We start from the raw sequence: 23,063 nt of genomic DNA on the forward strand, positions 1-23,063 counted from the left end.
GCCATCTCCGTCAACCACCACCGTTAGAATATGGCAGGAGGGGATTTGAAAGTCCATGAGAAAACACTCCCCTTCGAAAGTTCACAAAAACAATGTCCCAACTGAAGTGACAGCATATCAGACTTGCTGAAATTCATTTCAGAACACCACAATTAAGAAAATCACACATGATCCACCATTTCTGGGACACAAATGTCTAAGTTCTGTCACTATTTGGCTTTGGATCCGTGAAATCTTGAAATTAATAGATCACATCATGCAGATTCCTCGTTTTAAAATATCTGGCTCGTCTGCAGCCTAAAACGCGTCTGTTCAGTCATACTCAGTCACATTGGTAATCATATGCTTGCTTCTTTCTATAACTCGTTACGGAGAATGTAAACACATCATTGTCAGCCATTGACAGCTGTGAGGTGTGAGTAACCCTAATGTAGGTAAAGTTCTGCCACATCCAAGTTCGGTTTGGAGAGGCATTTATTTTGATTTTATTACTGTTTACTTGGGCTAATTGCTAACTAACCAATAACACTTACACATGTTAAATGTATAATAGAATATTCATAAAGTTTGCTGTAGAAATATATTCGTTTAGCATTTTAAAACCTTTTTTATTACCCGTCACCCCTACAATAGAAATGATGGCATGTTCGATTTCCAAGAAATTAACTCTCACAAAATTCCGAGAAATGACAGTCAGTCCACGATGTACAACAGTTTGTCGGAAAATTAAAACATCTCTCTTTGGATTAGGTAAGGAGAGTTATTTGTCAACTTCTTTTGAAAAACTATGTGTTTTGAACACTTATTATGAACTACTCACGACTATGGTGTTTCTAATCTTGAACTTTAGTCATAATTGTTACATATATAACTACCTGTGACCACTTTTCCGAATGTTTGATTGCGGACCTGTGCACCTGTGTTATTACGCGTTGCAAGAGAGCGCCGTTTTCAAAGCGAGGTTGTCGTCATGGTAGAATGGAGATAAAACTACTGTGTTTTGAAATTTGATGTAGTCCCACTGTAGAATAGATACCTCTTTATTATAATTTTGAACCGAGCGCTTTAACGTTTTAACGGGAAGTTCAAAATTATAATGAAGAGGTATCTATTCTACAGTGGGACTACATCAAATTTCAAAACACAGTAGGTTTATCTCCTAAATAGTATTAGCTGATGGACAGGACGTATAGTTAGATGGAATTTAATGATTCCCTAGATCTCTATAATGTGTGCATTTGAGAAGGACATGGAATTCGTCTTCAATATCATTACTGTTATACATTCTACATTATTTGTTCCCAGGGTTTCCATTTGAATATTCCTAGCCCATTCTTGCTGAAAACAATCTTTACATCTTTGTTGCACAATTGATACAGATTTAAAGATTTTTTTCAGCAAGAATGGACTAGACATATTTAAAACGAAGTTACTATTAAGTTGTAGATTGCAGACCTTTGTCAGCCATCCTCAACCAGTAACAGTTGAGTTTAGCTCCGTCCATCAACTAGTTCGTCCCTACATGCTGTCGGGTCTATGTGTCCTGACCATGTCCCCACTGGCGTCGGACGCCTTCGATGTAGGCGGGTAGCGTCATCGTCGCCCCTGTAGCCGCAGTCAGAATCAGCGCCAAGATGGCGACAACGAAGGACCAGGACACACGGACATCGGGTTCAGAACTGACCCCGGTGTTGAACATGACGACAGTCAGCAGTAGACATATGCCTGGAAGTGGACATGTACAGATCTACTGTATTACAGGGGATCTAACTACACACGATGTTGTAATGCATCACAGGAAATCATTAACTCACAACACAGGACATACGTTGGATATACGAGGGCTGGTAAAGACGTTCTAAGCCTAAGAAACAAAACCAACAATTGATTTTTTTCAACACAATCTGTCTGCTTTTCAATACACTTCTCATATCGATAGTGAAGCAATTCCAGTCAGGACGAGGTTTTCTGAAGCCACCCTGAAAAACCAATTCATGACAGCTTTGAGGTCATCCTTGTCGTCATAGCGCTTTCCACGAAGGTGTTCTTTCAGTTTAGGAAACAGGTGGAAATCAGTTGGTGCCAGGTCTGGTGAGTATGGGGCACGAGGAAGCTCTTCAAACCCACATTGTAGCACAGCAGCCTTTGCAAGTCGAGAGGTGTGAGAAGAGGCATTGTCATGAAGTCGTAGAACTCCAGCAGTCAGCATTCCTCGCTGCTTTTTTAAGTAGAATCCCTCAGGCGATGTTCAAAGCAACTGAGCATAGTAGGCACCGGTAATCGTCGTTTGACTTTCGAAGTAATCAACAAGGATCACGCCATTTACATCCCAGAATACAGTGATCATAACTTTCTTCACTGACCTTGGAGACTTGAATTTCTTTGGTGCTGGAGAAGTGGAATGGTGTCATTGATTGACGTTTTGACTCCGAATCATAGTGGTAGACCCATGTTTTATCACCCTTTACTAATCTCTTTTTTAATTTGATGAAATCCTCCTCAATTAGCTCTAAATGTTCACTGGCAATGTCAGTTCTTTTTTCATTGAGATAAGAATTTAGAAACTTTGGCAGCCAACGGGCAGATATGTTATTCAACTGCTAATGTTAAAGAATAATAGTTTCAATAGATCATTTGGCTTAGACCTGTGTCTTCCTCAAATTCAGCAATGGTAATACATCTGTCTGACAGTATAAGTTGTTCTATCTCCTTGATTGAATCTTCATTGATGGTAGTTGAGGGACGCCATAGGGTCATCATCAAGGCTTGTTCTCCCAGTCTTAAACACAGCTGCCAAACGTTTAACAGTGGAATAGCTAGGGCACTTATCCCCTCACATTTCTTGGGAAGTAATTTTCTCTAAAGTTAAAAAAAATTGATGACTGCTCGGTACATGTTCTTTTCTATTTCTGGCTCCACTTGGACCCCTGTCACGTTCAAATGGTTGTCACTGATATACAAAGGGCCCCAACAGACCAAATACACTTGCAATGAACTACTCAAACAATGTACTACATTCGCTCGTTCATTTTGTTACGGCCCATAGTTGAAAGTTAGTCAGGCTTAGAACTTTTTGACCAGCCCTCGCAATTGTTAATATTTTGACCTCGGTAGTACGGATATAAAACGGAGACTGAAATATTTATACCAGAAGGAACCAGTGTTGGAAAGTGAGAGCTTGCTTCACGTGCAGTGTTGTCAACATCAAGCTGTTGACAGTGGTATTGGCAATGGTATGGTGTGGGAAAAGGGCCATAATATCCAATACACGGATACAACCTAATAATTTTCAAAACATATCATTCTGTGTAACTTTGACTTGGGTGGCGCCTGAGGATTTCCAGGTGTATACACACCTGTGTATGATTCAGGTCAGGTCACGTGCTATGTAGCAGGGCATGGCTGACTTCCTGTTCTAGGGGATTCCCCTTTCTGTTCAGTAGAATCCAGGAAGTGTGGTTAACCAAGGACTGATAGAAAGTATTACGAATCCAAATAGAAAATATTTTGGATAAAGCTTTAAGAGGCATAGATCCGATGCTCCAAATCTAATGAACCCATTGAAACATGACTTATGAATGTTCTGAACCTCACATGAAAAAACTTGGTCTAAAAATCTTATAATGGTTTTTCAAGCTAACCCCCTTCCACGTTGATACACTTTAGCTAACGAAGTTCATGGGAGTTTATAAGTTTTGGCTAAAGATGTCTTCATGTCTGGGAACAGGTGACAGATCCATCAGGAGCATAAGGTGAGTGCTGCACACATTCAAAACCACACCGGTTTATTGTAGCCATGGCAATGCCTGATTTGTCATCTGGCGCATTGTCCTCAATGAGGAGCACAGCTTTTCTCAGCTTCCCACACCTCGTAGTTTTAACTTCATGACGAAATTGCCTCAAACGTGCAACATAATAGGCTCCGTTTATTGTCTGTCGTTTTGGAACACAGTCCCCCATAATGGCACCCCCGGATTTCCATATACATCTGAAGGGACAGACTTTGCCTTCTTGGGTGGTGGTGATTTCAAATGCTACCACTGTTTTGATTGTTTGGACATGTTTCATTCACAGTCACAAATCATTGCAAGAACCTTCCTGGGCCAGCTTCAAACAGAGTTAGATTATCCCGAGACATTTTGTGTCTGGTGCGTTGCTGTATTAACGAGCTGAAACTTTCTTAATTGCCAAAGTTTCTGTGATAATGGAGTGTACTCTCTCCTGGCAAATGCCTACTGAACTAGCAATATGACGCTCAGTCTCTCGTCCGTTGGTCATCACCATATCGTGGATTCTCTGGCTCATTTCTCCAGAGATCACAGAACGCTGCTTATTTTGCTTACTTCATACAACGAAACAATTTACTGATTTGACTCCATTTTGTATGGCATACCTCTATGGCATCATGTAATGTCCAATGTAAAGGGTTTCATTATTACGTAATTCCTTCTATGTAAGGCTCAATCAACTCTCGTTAAACAATAAAGATCTATATTTCCCAGGCCTGAACCTGGTCCAGGCCACGTGGCATCATAACTCCACCCCCTGTACTACCCCTTCCTGTTCCTCATTGTATACATTTGGTGAGTTGAGTGTCACTCTCACCTCCTTGATGCAAGGGGTAAGGAGTAACCAGGTTGGTGCTATGTAGAAGACAACATAGAAGTAATCAGGTTGGTGCTATGTAGAAGACAACATAGGAGTAATCAGGTTGGTGCTATGTAGAAGACAACATAGGAGTAATCAGGTTGGTGTTATGTAGAAGACAACATAGGAGTAATCAGGTTGGTGCTATGTAGAAGACAACATAGGAGTAATCAGGTTGGTGCTATGTAAAAGACAACATAGCAATTCATCTATCGTAAGTTGAGTACTTTACTGTATGCACTGACCAGTGGCCGCTGTGAGACTGGCGTTGACCCCCGCCAATATATCTCTCCCTGCGGCACCCGGCTTCAGGAACATGTGGGCTAGGATGGCAAACTCCTCCCAGAACCAGCTCAGTAGACCAAGGATCATAAACACCTGCGGAGCCCGGTGCCAGTCACCCACTGCCAACAACAAACATCGACGCACATCAAGGTTACAGTTTACAAACATAATAAAGTGGGGTATCCCTATGCTGGACCTCCATGATAACATATAATAATATATATATATGAAAACAATAATAATAATAATAATGATATATATAATAATATGCAGTTTATGTCACTGGGTTTCTGGAACGGTCTCCAGTTAATATCACTGTGTACATGATGGAGTCTGCAGTTATTGTCACTGTGTATGTGAAAGAAGTCTGCAGTTTACGTCACTGTGTACGTGATGGAGTATGCAGTTTACGTCACCGTGTACGTGAAGGAGTCTGCAGTTTATGTCACTGTGTACATGAAGGAGTCTGCAGTTTATGTCACCGTGTACGTGAAGGTGTCTGCAGTTTATGTCACTGGATACGTGAGGAGGTCCCAAGTTAATGTCTCTGTGTACATGAAAGAGTCTGCAGTTTACGTCACCGTGTACGTAAAGGTGTCTGCAGTTTATGTCACTGTGTGCGTGAAGGAGTCTGCAGTTTACGTCACTGTGTACGTGACGGAGTATACAGTTTATGTCACTGTGTATATGAAGGAGTCTGCAGTTTACTTCACCGTGTACGTGAAGGAGTCTGCAGTTTATGTCACTGTGTATATGAAGGAGTCTGCAGTTTACTTCACCGTGTACGTGAAGGAGTCTGCAGTTTATGTCACTGTGTACATGAAGGAGTCTGTAGTTTATGTCAATGTGTACGTGAAGGAGAGTGCAGTTTATGTCACTGGATAAAGGATGAAGTCCAAAGTTAATGTCGCTTTGTATCCAAAGGGGTCTGAAGTTTACGTCACTATGTGCGTGAAGGAGCCTTCAGTTTATGTCACTGTTTACGTGAAGGAGTCTGCAGTTTATGTCACTGTGTACATGGAGGAGTCTGCAGTTTATATCACTGGATACCTGAGGAGGTCCTAAATTAATGTCGCTGTGTACGTGAAGGAGAGTGCAGTTTATGTCACTGTGTGCTTGAAGGAGTCTGCAGTTTATGTCACTGAGTCCTTGAAGGAGTCTGCAGTTTACGTCACTGTGTATGTGAAGCAGTCTGCAGTTTATGTCACTGGATACGTGAGGAGGTCCTAAGTTAATGTCGCTGTGTACGTAAAGGAATCTGCAGGTTACGTCACTGTGTACATGAAGGAGTCTGCAGTTTACGTCACTGTGTATGTGAAGGAGTCTGCAGTTTATGTCACTGGATACGTGAGGAGGTCCTAAGTTAATGTCGCTGTGTACGTAAAGGAATCTGCAGGTTACGTCACCGTGTACGTGAAAGAGTCTGCAGTTTACGTCACTGTGTATGTGAAGGGGTGTGCACTTTATGTCACTGGATACGTGAGGAGGTCCTAAGTTAATGTCACTGTGTACGTGAAGGAATCTGCAGTTTACGTCACATGTATGTGAAGGAGTCTGCAGCTTAGGTAACTGTGTACCTGAAGGAGTCTGCAGTTTATGTCACTGTGTACATGGAGGAGTCTGCAGTTTACGTCACTGTGTCTGTGAAGGAGTCTGCAGTTTATGTCACTGGATACGTGTGGAGGTCCTAAGTTAATGTCGCTGTGTACGTGAAGGAGAGTGCAGTTTATGTCACTGGATAAAGGATGAAGTCCAAAGTTAATGTCGCTTTGTATCCAAAGGGGTCTGAAGTTTACGTCAATATGTGCGTGAAGGAGCCTTCAGTTTATGTCACTGTTTACGTGAAGGAGTCTGCAGTTTATGTCACTGTGTACATGGAGGAGTCTGCAGTTTACGTCACTGGATACGTGAGGAGGTCCTAAGTTAATGTCGCTGTGTACGTAAAGGAATATGCAGGTTAAGTCACCGTGTACGTGAAAGGTGTCTGTAGTTTATGTCACTATGTACGTGAAGGAGTCTAGAGTTTAGGTAACTGTGTACATGAAGGAGTCTGCAGTTTATGTCCCTGTGTACATGAAGGAGTCTGCAGTTTTTTGTCACTGTGTGCGTAAAGGAGTCTGCAGTTTATGTCACTGTGTACGTGAAGGAGTCTGCACTTTATGTCACTCTGTTCATGAGGGAGTCTGCAGATTACGTCATTGTGTACGTAAAGCAGTCTGCAGTTTACGTCATTGTGTACGTGAAAGAGTCTGCAGTTTATGTCACTGGATAAAGGATGAAGTCCAAAGTTAATGTCGCTGTGTATCCAAAGGGGTTTGCAGTTTACGTCACTGTGTACGTGAAGGAGTGTGTAGTTTATGTCACTGTGTAAGTGAAGGAGTCTGCAGTTTATGTCACTCTGTTCATGATGGAGTCTGCAGTTTTACGTCACTGTGTACGTAAAGCAGTCTCCAGTTTACGTCACTGTGTACGTGACGGAGTATACAGTTTACGTCACTGTGTACATGAAGGAGTCTGCAGTTTACTTCACCGTGTACGTGAAGGAGTCTGCACTTTATGTCACTGTGTACATGAAGGAGTCTGCAGTTTTACGTCACTGTGTACGTAAAGCAGTCTCCAGTTTACGTCACTGTGTACGTGACGGAGTATACAGTTTACGTCACTGTGTACATGAAGGAGTCTGCAGTTTACGTCACTGTGTACATGAAGGAGTCTGCAGTTTACTTCACCGTGTACGTGAAGGAGTCTGCACTCTATGTCACTGTGTACATGAAGGAGTCTGCAGTTTACGTCACTGTGTACATGAAGGAGTCTGCAGTTTACGTCACCGTGTACGTGAAGGAGTCTGCAGTTTATATCACTGTGTACATGAAGGAGTCTGCAGTTTACGTCACAGTGTATGTGAAGCAGTCTGCAGTTTATGTCACTGGATACGTGAGGAGGTCCTCAGTTAATATCGCTGTGTACGTGAAGGAGTCTGCAGTTTACGTCACTGTGTACGTGAAGGAGTCTACAGTTTATGTCCCTGTGTACATGAAGGAGTCTGCAGTTAAAGTCACTGTGTACGTGAAGGAGTGTGTAGTTTATGTCACTGTGTACTTGGATGAGTCAGCAGTTTATATCACTGTGTACGTGAAGGAGTCTGCAGTTTACGTCACTGTGTATGTGAAGGTGTCTGCAGTTTATGTCACAGGATACGTGAGGAGGTCCTAAGTTAATGTCGCTGTGTACATGAAGGAGTCTGCAATTTACGTCACTGTGTACGTGAAGGAATCTGCAGTTTACGTCACTGTCTGCGTGAAGGAGTGTGCACTTTATGTCACTTGATACGCGAGGAGGTCCTAAGTTAATGTCGTTGTGTACGTGAAGGAGTCTGCAGTTTACGTCACTGTGTACGTGAAGGAGTCTACAGTTTATGTCCCTGTGTACATGAAGGAGTCTGCAGTTAAAGTCACTGTGTACGTGAAGGAGTCTGCAGTTTATGTCACTGTGTACGTGAAGGAGTCAGCAGTTTATATCACTGTGTACACGAAGGAGTCTGCAGCTTACGTCACTGTGTACATGAAGGAGTCTGCAGTTTATGTCACTTCATACGTGAGGAGGTCCCAAGTTAATGTCGCTGTGTACATGAGGGAGTCTGCAATTTATGTCACTGTGTACGTGAAGGAGTCTGTAGTTTATGTCACTGTGTACGTGAAGGAGTCTGCAATTTACGTCACTGTCTACTTGAAGGAATCTGCAGTTTACGTCACTGTCTGCGTGAAGGAGTCTGCACTTTATGTCACTGGATACGTGAGGAGGTCCTAAGTTAATATGGCTGTGTACGTGACGCAGTCTGCAATTTACGTCACTGTGTGCGTGAAGGATTCTGCAGTTCACGTCACTGTGTACATGAGGAAGTCTGCAGTTTATGTCACTGTGTACATGAAGGAGTCAGCAGTTTACATCACTGTGTACGTGAAGGAGTCTGCAGCTTACGTCACTGTGTTCATGAAGGAGTCTGCAGTTTATGTCACTCGATACGTGAGGAGGTCCCAAGTTAATGTTGCTGTGTACGTGAATGATTCTGCAGTTTACGTCACTGTGTACGTGAAGGAGTCTGCAGTTTATTTCACTGTGTACGTGAAGGAGTCTGCAGTGTATGTCACTGTGTACGTAAAGGAATCTGTAGTTTATGTCACTGTGTACTTGAAGGAGTCTGCAGTTTATGTCACTGTGTACGTGAAGGAGTCTGCAGTTTACGTTACTGTGTACATGAAGGAGTCTGCAGTTTACCTCCTTGTGTACATAACCAGTCAATCAATGAACCAGCCAACCAACCAACCAACCAACTAACCGACCAACCGACCGACCAAACAACCAACCTATCAACCAATCAATTAATTGAATTACATTGCGTACAGAATCTCTTATCTCTTGGTTTACTATTTGATGTACATTGCTTCGTACAAAGAAATATTTTACACGTATAAAGATGAACTGATACTGTCGATTAAAATTCACATAGCCCCCACAATTCTGAGGCAAATTACTGAATTAAGGAAATCTTAGTATCAACGATTTTAAAGAATGTCGTATATGAAAGGTCTGTTACATTTTGTAAATTATATAGAAGACCGAACTGTACCTTCTCCCTTTGACCGCTGCATTATTAGCATTCGTAACGGTAACTTTTTTGAAAATGTAACACCTAAATATTTGTAAGAAGTAACAGTCACTAAATGGCCTTTGAAATACCATTTTTCCTTTTTGCGAGTTTATTACCTTTACTAAAATCTCTGACCTCACTTATCAGAATTTACTTCTACATACTGAATAAAATGCTTTAGTGAAATTGCATACAATGCTTCACATTTTCTCTGTATATATCCGTCTGTAATAGCCTGTAAGATAAATATGTGATCTGTAGTGGAGTATCCACGTCTAAATTCCTATTGTTCTTCGCCAATCTTCTCAAGCGCTTCAGACCAAAAACCTTTCTTCTATTTATGATTGAAATTAAAATTACGATGTTTCTAGAAATGAACTGAATACAGTCTCCAAATAGAGAACTACGAAATTACGGGAAGATTCTTAGATTAATGCTTCGTTTCCTGAACTTTTATTGGTTTTCAAATCATGAATAGCAGGTGATATTTCTTCTCTTGATATTGGTTGATACAGCATATATGTGGTAAGAGTACATACCTTTTCTATTTGAGTCTTGTGAAAGGGGGCAAACTATGGTCTAGTGGTGTAGGGAGGGACATGGTGGTGTAGTGTAACGATGTTCACGGTGGTGTATTGTAAGGTGGGACACAGTAGTGTAGTGTAAGGTGGGACACGGTGGTGTAGTTTAAGGTGGGACACGGTGGTGTAGTGTAAGGTGGGACACGGTGGTCTAGTATAAGGTGGGACATAGTGGTCTAGTGTAAGGTGGGACACGGTGGTCTAGTGTAAGGTGGGACACAGTAGTGTAGTGTAAGGTGGGACACGGCGGTCTAGTATAAGGTGGGACACGGTGGTGTAGTGTAACGATGTACACGGTGGTGTAGTGTAAGGTGGGACACGGTGGTGTAGTGTAAGGTGGGACACGGTGGTGTAGTTTAAGGTGGGACACGGTGGTGTAGTGTAAGGTGGGACACAGTAGTGTAGTGTTAGGTGGGACACGGCGGTCTAGTATAAGGTGGGACACGGTGGTGTAGTGTAACGATGTACACGGTGGTGTAGTGTAAGGTGGGACACGGTGGTGTAGTGTAAGGTGGGACACGGTGGTGTAGTTTAAGGTGGGACACGGTGGTGTAGTGTAAGGTGGGACACGGTGGTCTAGTATAAGGTGGGACATAGTGGTCTAGTGTAAGGTGGGACACGGTGGTCTAGTGTAAGGTGGGACACAGTAGTGTAGTGTAAGGTGGGACACGGCGGTCTAGTATAAGGTGGGACATAGTGGTCTAGTGTAAGGTGGGACACAGTGGTGTAGTGTAAGGTGGGACACGGTGGTCTAGTATAAGGTGGGACATAGTGGTCTAGTGTAAGGTGGGACACGGTGGTCTAGTGTAAGGTGGGACACAGTAGTGTAGTGTAAGGTGGGACACGGCGGTCTAGTATAAGGTGGGACATAGTGGTCTAGTGTAAGGTGGGACACGGTGGTCTAGTGTAAGGTGGGACACAGTAGTGTAGTGTAAGGTGGAAAACGGTGGTGTAGTTTAAGGTGGGACACGGTGGTCTAGTTTAAGGTGGGACACGGTTGTCGAGTGTAACGATGTACACGGTAGTGTAGTGTAAGGTGGGACACGGTGGTGTAGTGTAAGGAGTGACACGGTGGTGTAGTGTAACGATGTACACGGTGGTGTAGTGTAAGGAGTGACACGGTGGTGTAGTGTAAGGTGGGACACGGTGGTGTAGTGTAAGGTGGGACACAGTGGTGTAGTGTAAGGTGGGACACAGTGGTGTAGTGTAAGGTGGGACACAGTGGTGTAGTGTAAGGTGGGACACGGTGGTCTAGTATAAGGTGGGACACGGTGGTGTAGTGTAACGATGTACACGGTGGTGTAGTGTAAGGTGGGACACGGTGGTGTAGTGTAAGGTGGGACACGGTGGTCTAGTATAAGGTGGGACACGGTGGTGTAGTGTAACGATGTACACGGTGGTGTAGTGTAAGGTGGGACACGGTGGTGTAGTGTAAGGTGGGACACAGTGGTGTAGTGTAAGGTGGGACACGGTGGTCTAGTTTAAGTTGGGACACGGTGGTCTAGTGTAACGATGTACACGGTGGTGTAGTGTAAGGTGGGACACGGTGGTGTAGTGTAAGGAGTGACACGGTTTGTCTAGTGTTAGGTGGGACACGGTGGTGTAGTGTAAGGTGGAAAACAGTAGTCTAGTGTGAGGAGGGACAGGGTGGTCTAGTGTAACGTGGGACATGGTGGTATAAAGTAAGGTGGGACACGGTGGTCTAGTGTTAGGTGGGACACGGTGGTTTAGTGTAAGGTAGGACACAGTAGTCTAGTGTAAGGAGGGACACGGCGGTCTAGTGTAAGGTGGGACACAGTGGTATAGTGTAAGGTGGGACACGGTGGTCTAGTGGAAGGAGGGACACGGTTGTCTAGTGAAAGAATGGACACGGTTGTCTAGTGTAAGGATGGACACGGTGTCTAGTGTAAGGAGGGACACAGTAGTCTAGTGTAAGGAGGGACACGTTGGTCTAGTGTAAGGTGGGGCATGGCGGTCTAGTGTAAGGACGGACACGGTGGTCTATTGTAAGATGGGACAGTATGGTCTAGCGTAAGGTTGAACAGGGTGGTCTTGTGTAAGGAGGGACACAGTGGTCTAGTGTAAGGTCGGACACTGTGGTCTTGTCGTTTATGGAGGGACACGGTGGTCTAGTGTAAGATGGGACACGGTGGTCTAGTGTAAGGTGGGGCACTGTGGTTTAGTGTAAGGTGGGACACGGTGATCTAGTGTAAGGAGGAACATGATGGTTTAGTGTAAGGTGGGACACAGTGGTCTTGTCGTGTATAGAGGGACACTGTGGTCTAGTGTAAGATGGGACATGGTGGCGTAATGTAAGGAGGGAAACAGTGGTCTAGTGTAAGGAGGGACACGGCGGTCTAGTGTAAGGTTGGACACGGTGGTCTAGTGTTAGGTGAGACACTTTGGTCAAATGTAAGGATGGACAGTGTGGTCAAGTGTAAGGTGGGACATGGTGGTCTTGTATTGTAAGGATGGACACGATGGTCTAGTGTAAGGAGGGACGCGGTGGTCTAGTGTAAGGAGGGACACGGTGGTCTAGTGTAAGGTAGGACACAGTAGTCGAGTGTAAGGTTGAACACGGTGGTCTAGTGTAAGGAGGGACACAGTGGTCTAGTGTAAGGTGAGACACGGTGGTCTAGTGTAAGGTGGGACACAGTGGTCTAGTTTAAGGAGGGACACGGTGGTCTAGTGTAAGGTGGGGTACAGTGGTCTTTTCGTGTAAGCAGGGACACGGTGGTCTAGTGTAAGGAGGGACACAGTGGTCTAGTGTAAGGAGGGACATACTGGTCAAGTGTAAGGAGGGACATGGTGGTCTAGTGTAAGGAGGGACATGGTGGTCAAGTGTAAGGAGGGACACTGTAGTCAAGTCTAAGGAGGGACACAGTGGTCTTGTGTAAGGATTGACACTGTGGTCTAGTGTAAGGACGGACATGGTGGTCTTGTATTGTAAGGATGGACACGGTGGTGTAGTGTGAGGAGGGACACGGTGGTCTAGTGTGAGGAGAGACACAGTGGTCTAGTGTAAGGAGGGACACGGTGGTCTGGTGTAAGGAGGGACACGGTGGTTTAATGTAAGGAGGGACACTGTAGTCTTGTGATGTAAGGAGGAACAATTTCCTATGCAGGGATTCATATTCTCTTGACCTTTGTAACTGGTTGTAGGTTCAAATACCATATTACCTGGTTCGTTAGCACCTTATCATACCTGGTTCGTTAGCATCATACCACACCTGGTTCGTTAGCACCATAGCATACCTGGTTCGTTAGCACCATACCATACCTGTCATCTTAGGCTTCACAGACACGTGAACAGTTGGAATAACTCCTACCACATTCACCAACTCCTGTGTAATTGAATAATGTTGTTTATTAGGCTACCTTTATTGTGGTCGACCACGTGAGTGTGGAGAATCTTGGACGAGCAGGTAGTCTGGCCGTCCTGGTCAGTGAGACACCCGGACCACAGTCCGAAGTTGACACGGTATCCACCGGAGTTGAGTACTGCCCAGTGATTGGTTGAAATGGCGATGATGTAAAGGACAAGGGTGACGAGAAAGCAAGCGGCTGTGAACATGTCCGGCACCGTTGGCCTCTTCCACTTGAAACTGTCCAAAAAGCTGTCGATCACATCAACATCCTGAAGTCTGAAATACAATGATAATCCAAGCTAGTACTATACTTATTCATCACCGAATTAGTGCTATATCCAGATAATCACCCTACCAGTGCTATATCAATGTAATCACCCTTCCAGCGCTATATCCAGGTAATCACCCTTCCAGTGCTATATCCAGGTAATCACCCTACCAGTGCTATATCCAGGTAATCACCCTTCCAGTGCTATATCCGGGTAATCACCCTACCAGTGCTATATCCAGGTAATCACCCTACCAGTGCTATATCCAGGTAATCACCCTTCCAGTGCTATATCCGGGTAATCACCCTACCAGTGCTATATCCAGGTAATCACCCTACCAGTGCTATATCCATGTAATCACCCTGCCAGTGCTATATCCAGGTAATCACCCTACCAGTGCTATATCCAGGTAATCACCCTACCAGTGCTATATCCAGGTAATCACCCTACCAGTGCTATATCCAGATAATCACCCTACAAGTGCTATATCCAGATAATCACCCCACCAGTGCTATATCCATGTAATCACCCTGCCAGTGCTATATCCAGGTAATCACCCTACCAGTGCTATATCCAGGTAATCACCCTACCAGTGCTATATCCAGGTAATCACCCTTCCAGTGCTATATCCGGGTAATCACCCTACCAGTGCTATATATCCAGGTAATCACCCTACCAGTGCTATATCCAGGTAATCACCCTACCAGTGCTATATCCAGGTAATCACCCTGCCAGTGCTATATATCCAGGTAATCACCCTACCAGTGCTATCCAGGTAATCACCCTACCAGTGCTATATCCAGATAATCACCCTACCAGTGCTATATCCATGTAATCACCCTGCCAGTGCTATATCCAGGTAATCACCCTACCAGTGCTATATCCAGGTAATCACCCTACCAGTGCTATATCCAGGTTATCACCCTACCAGTGCTATATCCGGGTAATCACCCTACCAGTGCTATATCCAGGTAATCACCGAACTAGTGCTATATCCAGGTAATCACCCTACCAGTGCTATATCCAGGTTATCACCCTGCCAGTGCTATATCCAGGTAATCATCCTACCAGTGCTTTATCCAGGTAATCACCCTACCAGTGCTATATCCAGGTAATCACCCTACCAGTGCTATATCCAGGTTATCACCCTACCATTGCTATATCCAGGTAATCACCCTACCAGTGCTATATCCAGGTTATCACCCTACAAGTGCTATATCCAGGTAATCACCCTACCATTGCTATATCCAGGTAATCACCCTACCAGTGCTATATCCGGGTAATCACCCTACCAGTGCTATATCCGGGTAATCACCCTACCAGTGCTATATCCAGGTAATCACCCTACCAGTGCTATATCCGGGTAATCACCCTACCAGTGCTATCCAGGTTATCACCCAGCCAGTGCCATTTTCAATACCCAACCTGCGGCATCTTCGTGTAAACACTCAATCAGTGCTATATCCATGGAATCACACAACACGTGTTATATCTATGTAATCTTTCCAAGCAAATTAGAGTTGATCCGCCGTTCTCTGAACGTGATGTTGAGAAGTTTTCCTTTCATTTTAAAAAGGTAGATAACAGATTGAAATGGCCTCGAAATCAGTAATCTTGATTATCAGGTTGTCAAGCCCGAAGTTCTGAAGGCGTATGACTTGGTCCCTGAAGCTTATTGGCAAACGTTTGGGTCTGCTACGTAAATGGATTTTCTGCTTTTTTGACAGGTGGTCTATTTCAAAGGAGATCAATGGTGATTTTGATAGTATGTTTTGCTGGAGGATTTTAAGCAGTACTTGTCAACAAACATTCAGACACATCTTGATGAGCAGAATGTGTTACATTCGGCTGCTACTTTGGCTGATGATTCACCAAATCACACGGCTAGTTTTGCTGATGATTCACCAAATCACAGGGGCTACTTTGGCTGATGATTCACCAAATCACAGGGGCTACTTTGGCTGATGATTCACCAAATCTCAGGGCTACTTTGGCTGATGATTCACCAACTCACACGGCTAGTGTGGCTGATGATTCAACAAATCACAGGGCTACTTTGGCTGATGATTCACCAAATCACAGGCTACTTTGGCTGATGATTCACCTAATCACACAGCTAGTTTGGCTGATGATTCACCAACTCACAGGGCTAGTTTTGCTGATGATTCACCAAATCACACAGCTAGTTTGGCTGATGATTCACCAAATCACAGGGCTAGTTTGGCTGATGATTCACCAAATCACAGGGCTAGTTTGGCTGATGATTCACCAAATCACAGGGCTAGTTTTGTTGGGTTTACAGGCATAAGTTAGCAGGGTTACAAATCAGGAATGTAATAAATCTGGTTCTGAGTTTGTTGACATTAAGTCAAGTTCTATTCCAGTTGGTTCTAAACATACTTCTAGCTTTTCGTCAGAGATTGCACAAAACATGTCATATCATTTCTGAGTGTAGAAATCTCGCTTTCAAAAACAGTAATTCTTCCCCGAAAGCTTTTGTAAATGTCAGGTTGCAGCCTGAGGAGATAGCTGTCGTGGATCAGTCACCAAAGTCTGTTGTTGTGTGAGAGGGGTACTTCCCTCATGTTGACAAAGGTTGCAGCCTGAGGAGAAAGCTGTTGTGGATCAGTCACCAAAGTCTGTTGTTGTGTGAGAGGGGTACTTCCCTCATGTTGATAAAGGTTGCAGCCTGAGGAGAAAGCTGTTGTGGATCAGTCACCAAAGTCTGTTGTTGTGCGAGAGGGGTACTTCCCTCATGTTGATAAAGGTAAACGTTGCAGCCTCAGGAGATAGCTGTCGTGGATCAGTCATCAAAGTCTGTTGTTGTGCGAGAGGGGTACTGCCCTTATGTTGATAAATGTTGCAGCCTGAGGAGAAAGCTGTCGTGGATCAGTCACCAAAGTCTGTTGTTGTGCGAGAAGGGTACTGCCCTTTTGTTGATAAAGGTTGCAGCTGAAGGTGAGTGTTCCAATGTTAAGCCCTTTACCGTTTTAAAGGATACTATTGCTCTTCAAACTCTGCTTTTTATGGTAATTTGCCACTTCTGACATCAGCGAGGTATCGTTAGAGGGTTTTTCTGGATTTACCAGTGCAACTGTCCATTTTATAAATTTAAAGACATATTTGGTGTCTGGGTTGGTCAAGGTGGGGGTTGTAGAAACTATACCTCTTAAAGCTGTAGACTTGCACAATGGGAATGATTTGGTAGTGGGAGATGTTTGGCTGATCCTTTTGTTTGTCTTGAGCCTGGTACTTCGGAAAGTACTGATAATCTTGAATAAGAAATTCCAGGTTTTTTTCCTTCCTGTGTTGTTACTGTGTTGTGCCATGGCTGAGCAACCTTCTTCTGAGAATGATTCCAGTTATGATTTGGCTGGCACTTTTAGGGATCATAGAGGGAGAGTAATAACAATTCTGACAGTTTGGCTTTTGAGAAACCAGTTCTTGCCAACAGGGCACTCTCTTTAGAAGAAGCTGACAAGGTTCCAGTTTGCTATTATTTCATGGATAGCCATTTCATGGCCGCCAGCTGTACATGCTGATAATGAATGGAATGTTTTCCGTCAAATTGTTAAAACCGAAAACACGTTTTGAGTTTGGCACATGAAATTCCTTTGGCAGGACATTTGGGTATAAGAAAAACTTGTGTCAAACTTCTGTCCCATTTCTTTTGGCCTAAATTGATGGGGCTGAATTTTGAAAACATGCCATGTTTGTCAAGTGGTTGACAAACATAATCAGAAAATCCCAACCGCACCTTTGAAACCCATTCCAGCTTTTGAAGAACATTTCAGCAGGGTCATCATTGATTGTGATGGTCCTTTGCCTATAAGTCACGGAATCAGTACATCTTGTGTGCCTCCTAAAGGTTTCCAGTGACTATTTCTTTACGGACAATTACAGCTCAGGTTAGTATCACGGCTTTGGTAAATTTCTTCACCATGGTTGGTTCGCCTAGGACCAGTCAGAGCAGGGCTCTAATTTCTTGTCAGTTGTTTTCCAACAGGCTATGCACCAGTTAGTAGGCATAACTCTGTTTAAGTCTCGCGCATATCACCCTTAAGCTCAGGGAGCTTTGGAGAGATCTCACGGACTCTTAAGAATATTAATTTAGTGTTTTAAGACTGAGAAGGAAGGCATTCATGTGGTGTTGTTTGTTGTGAAGGAGTCAGTCCTGGAGTCCTTGGTTTTAGTCCTTTTGGCATTGTCTTTAGCCATACAGTTTGCGGACCTTTACATTACTTGAAGGAGCATTGAATGGTCCGAAATGAGTTTTTTGGAGTATGTCTCATCTTTTGGGTCTTGGTTTTTAAAAGCTTGTGAAGTTGCCAGCGATAACTTGACGGAATCCCAGGACAAAATGAAAGTAAATTATGACAAAAAGTTCGGTTCTGGCGATAAAGAATTTGTGATTTTGCCAATCCCTGGACAACCATGACGGGGTAAGTACCACCGTCAGTATGGTATGGACGAAAATGTCAGTGATATTGACTATTTTGTACAAACACCAGGCCGTCGTGAAAAGACACAGCTTTGTCATGTCAATATGATAAGAAAGTATCATGAAAAAAATGACATTGTACCTACCGATTGTGTTGCCACTGTTTCACTTGTGGATATTGTATGAGATTGTGATACTGACGAGAATTGTGACTTTGCCAAGTTTGATGGCATTGCTGACTATGCTAGCCCTATGCTAAACAGTTCTAATGCTTTTGCTAACTTGGATGCTAAGTTAGATCATGCTGTAGGACAAGGTCAAGTAAAGCCCAACAAGCATGGGTGGAAGCTATTTAAAAATTCCAAGTTCCACAAAACTACCACTCTATTGTGTACTGCCATTGTAACTGATGTGCAGTAATTTGAATCGATTTGTAAACCTAGTTAATTTTGTAATACATTTGTTGATTTTATTACGCTTGTTGGCTGTTGGTTTCACACTAAGCTCTTTTACATGCATATTTCTGGGTTAACATATTGTTTCAATTTAGGAATGGACACGTGGTTCTATGCTGGTTACACGCTAATCAGACTTGCCTTCTGCAAAGATTAAAGTCAGCATGTCATTGCCCCTGGGTGGTTCTATGCTGGTTACAAGCTAATCAGACTTGCCTTCTGCAAAGATTAAAGTCAGCATGTCATTGCCCCTGGGTGGTTCTATGCTGGTTACACGCTAATCAGACTTGCCTTCTGCAAAGATTAAAGTCAGCATGCCATTGCCCCTGGGTGGTTCTATGCTGGTTACAAGCTAATCAGACTTGCCTTCTGCAAAGATTAAAGTCAGCATGTCATTGCCCCTGGGTGGTTCTATGCTGGTTACACGCTAATCAGACTTGCCTTCTACATAGATGTGCATGTCATTGCCCCTGGGTGGTTCTATGTTGGTTACAAGCTAATCAGACTTGCCTTCTACATAGATGTGCATGTCATTGCCCCTGGGCGGTTCTATGCCGGTAACAAGCTAATCAGACTTGCCTTCTGCAAAGATTAAAGTCAGCATGTCATTGCCCCTGGGCGGTTCTATGCTGGTTACAAGCTAATCAGACTTGCCTTCTACATAGATGTGCATGTCATTGCCCCTCGGTGGTTCTATGCTGGTTACAAGCTAATCAGACTTGCCTTCTGCAAAGATTAAAGTCAGCATGTCATTGCCCCTGGGTGGTTCTATGCTGGTTACAAGCTAATCAAACTTGCCTTCTGTAAAGATTAAAGTCAGCATGTCATTGCCCCTGGGTGGCTCTATACCGGTTCCAAGCTAATCAGACTTGCCTTTTGCAAAGATTAAAGTCAGCATGTCATTGCCCCTGGGCGGTTCTATGCTGGTTACAAGCTAATCAGACTTGCCTTCTGCAACGATTAAAGTCAGCATGTCATTGCCCCTGGGCGGTTCTATGCCGGTTGCATGCTAGTCAGACTTGCCTTCTACATAGATGTGCATGTCATTGCCCCTGTATATGAAGTGGTATATGAAGTACACATTTGAACCATATTTCTCCATCACCGACTTCTTAGACTGCCCTCTCTGTGCACGTTTAGGTAAATGCCCTTCACGTGTGTCGTTACATCTTTCTTTGGCAACGTCTCAGTTTGTTCAGTTTCTCTTCATCGTCATAGTATTTAAAAAATCATTTTCAAAGGAAACTCGATAATTTTGTGCCAGATGTCCGTGTATCTCATCCCAAATGTCACTGTTTCTATCAGCCACTATTTGTGTAACACAGCGTGAGCTATCGTCCCCACTGAGAGAAACCTCACACGACCTGCCCATTGTTCTCTGACTCCACGCTGGGTTAGTCAACCATGGCCACTTCGGTCCCTTCTTTAGGTATTTACACTTATAAGATTATTGACGTACAGACGAATCCCCCATTCGATCCATGTATTACTTTACATAGATTGGCTCTTGAAGTTGTCATAGTCCTTTTCTGCAACTGTGCGCACATGATATTTTCATTAATCAAAAGTTTGATGTAGCGAGACCTGGACATACGTGGTCCGTGTACATGAGGTGAGCAGAAACAAGATCACGTGACCAGCTTTCTCTTCTGACTGCCATCAGTCAGACAAGAACCCGTATATATGAATACTGATAAACCGTCAGCAACATAATCTAATCTATAGAAAGCGTCTTACCCTTTCACTTGTGACTTTCTCGCCATGTCCACCGTCTGTGCATGAAGCAGCTCCCCGTGCAGTGATGCATGAGAAACAAGTCTTCTCTGTTCTCCCCGGAGCCCTCGGCTGACCCGGCTGTGTAATCATCGGCTGACGTATCGGGTGTTACATTGTGCAGAGGACATGTCGGCGATTGTTTCACAACATACTCATGGACAACAACAAGGAAACACGTATCACAGTCAGGTTTACTGCTGATTAATCTCAAGAAATGCGCGTTCACAGAACCCCTGTCTACCCACAGCACAGCATGGCACTGACCACTCTCTACCCACAGCACAACATGACACTGATCGCTGTCTACCCACAGCATAACATGGCACTGATCGCTGTCTACCCACAGCACAACATGACACTGATTGCTGTCTACACACAGCACAACATGACACTGATCGCTGTCTGCCCACAGCACAACATGGCACTGATCGCTGTCTACCCACAGCACAACATGGCACTGACCACTCTCTACCCACAGCACAACATGGCAATGATCGCTGTCTACCCACAGCAAAACATGGCACTGATCGCTGTCTACCCACAGCACAACATGACACAGACCGCTGTCTACCCACAGCACAACATGGCACTGACCACTCTCTACCCACAGCATAACATGGCACTGATCGCTCTCTACTCACAGCACAACATGGCACTGATCGCTGTCTACCCACAGCACAACATGGCACTGACTACTTTCTACCCACAGCACAACATGGCACTGGTCGCTGTCTACCCACAGAACAACACGGCACTGACCACTCTCTACCCACAGCATAACATGACACTGATCGCTGTCTACACACAGCACAACATGACACTGATCGCTGTCTACCCACAGCACAACATGACACTGATCGCTCTCTACCCACAGCACAACATGACACTGACCACTCTCTACCCACAGCACAACATGACACTGACCGCTGTCTACCCACAGCACAACATGGCACTGATCGCTGTCTACCCACAGCACAACATGACAATGATCGCTGTCTACCCAAAGCACAACATGGCACTGATCGCTGTCTACCCACAGCACAACATGACAATGATCGCTGTCTACCCACAGCACAACATGGCACTGATCGCTGTCTACCCACAGCACAACATGACAATGATCGCTGTCTACCCACAGCACAACATGGCACTGATCGCTGTCTACCCACAGCACAACATGGCACTGACTGCTGTCTACCCACAGCACAATATGGCACTGACCGCTATCTACCCACAGCACAACATGACACTGACCACTCTCTACCCACAGCACAACATGGAACTGATCGCTGTCTACCCACAGGACAACATGACACTGATCGTTGTCTACCCACAGCACACCATGGCACTGACCACTCTCTACCCACAGCACAACATGACACTGATCGCTGTCTACCCACAGCACAACATTGCACTGATTGCTTTCTACCCACAGCACAACATGACACTGACCGCTGTCTACCCACAGCACAACATGACACTGATCGCTGTCTACCCACAGCACAACATGGCACTGACCACTCTCTACCCACAGCACAACATGGCACTGATCGCTTTCTACCCACAGCACAACATGGCACTGGCCGCTGTCTACTCACTGCACAACTTGCCACTGTCCACTCTCTACCCACAAAACAACATGGCACTGGCCACTCTCTACCCACAGCACAACAAAGTCTTTAAAAGAGAAATATAGAACAGTAAGGATTAGGGCTAGGATTAGTTTTAAGATTAGGATTAGGGTTAGATTTAACAGCCAGAATGCTACTGAGGCATCAGAACATAACAGAAACAGAACACAGGGTTAGGGTTAGGGTTAGGGTTCGGGTTAGATTTAACAGCCAGAATGCTACTGAGGCATCAGAACATAACAGAAACAGAACACAGGGTTAGGGTTAGGGTTAGGGTTAGATTTAACACCCAGAATGCTACTGAGGCATCAGGGTTAGGGTTAGGGTTCGGGTTAGATTTAACAGCCAGAATGCTACTGAGGCATCAGAACATAACAGAAACAGAACACAGGGTTAGGGTTAGGGTTAGGGTTAGATTTAACACCCAGAATGCTACTGAGGCATCAGGGTTAGGGTTAGGGTTCGGGTTAGATTTAACAGCCAGAATGCTACTGAGGCATCAGAACATAACAGAAACAGAACACAGGGTTAGGGTTAGGGTTAGGGTTAGATTTAACACCCAGAATGCTACTGAGGCATCAGGGTTAGGGTTAGGGTTCGGGTTAGATTTAACAGCCAGAATGCTACTGAGGCATCAGAACATAACAGAAACAGAACACAGGGTTAGGGTTAGGGTTAGGGTTCGGGTTAGATTTAACAGCCAGAATGCTACTGAGGCATCAGAACATAACAGAAACAGAACACAGGGTTAGGGTTAGGGTTAGGGTTAGGGTTAGATTTAACACCCAGAATGCTACTGAGGCATCAGAACATAACAGAAACAGAACACAGGGCTAGAGTTTGGGCCTAAAGGGAGTCATCTGAGCCTAGGCTCAAATAAGTCTCGAGTCGTCTGAGCCTGGGGAGTCATTTGAGCCTCCTACACCGGGATACTCGAAATATGAGGCACACATCTGCAGACA

The 23,063-nt window shown here is 44.4% G+C and overlaps 1 protein-coding gene across 1 annotated transcript; it reads right to left on the bottom strand.

Moving 5' to 3' along the window:
- Positions 1–1,534: 1,534 nt before the first annotated feature.
- Positions 1,535–20,457, bottom strand: LOC139469149 (voltage-dependent calcium channel gamma-1 subunit-like). Its single transcript, XM_071251284.1, has 4 exons — positions 20,432–20,457; positions 13,540–13,805; positions 4,893–5,051; positions 1,535–1,725 (listed from the first exon to the last, which is right to left on the bottom strand). Exons 1-4 carry the CDS (start codon positions 20,455–20,457, stop codon positions 1,535–1,537), a joined length of 642 nt encoding a protein of 213 aa, XP_071107385.1.
- Positions 20,458–23,063: the final 2,606 nt, after the last annotated feature.

This window comes from Haliotis cracherodii, unplaced genomic scaffold, assembly GCF_022045235.1.
Source record: "Haliotis cracherodii isolate W230 unplaced genomic scaffold, xgHalCrac1.p SCAF_2, whole genome shotgun sequence".
Lineage (NCBI taxonomy): Eukaryota > Metazoa > Mollusca > Gastropoda > Lepetellida > Haliotidae > Haliotis > Haliotis cracherodii.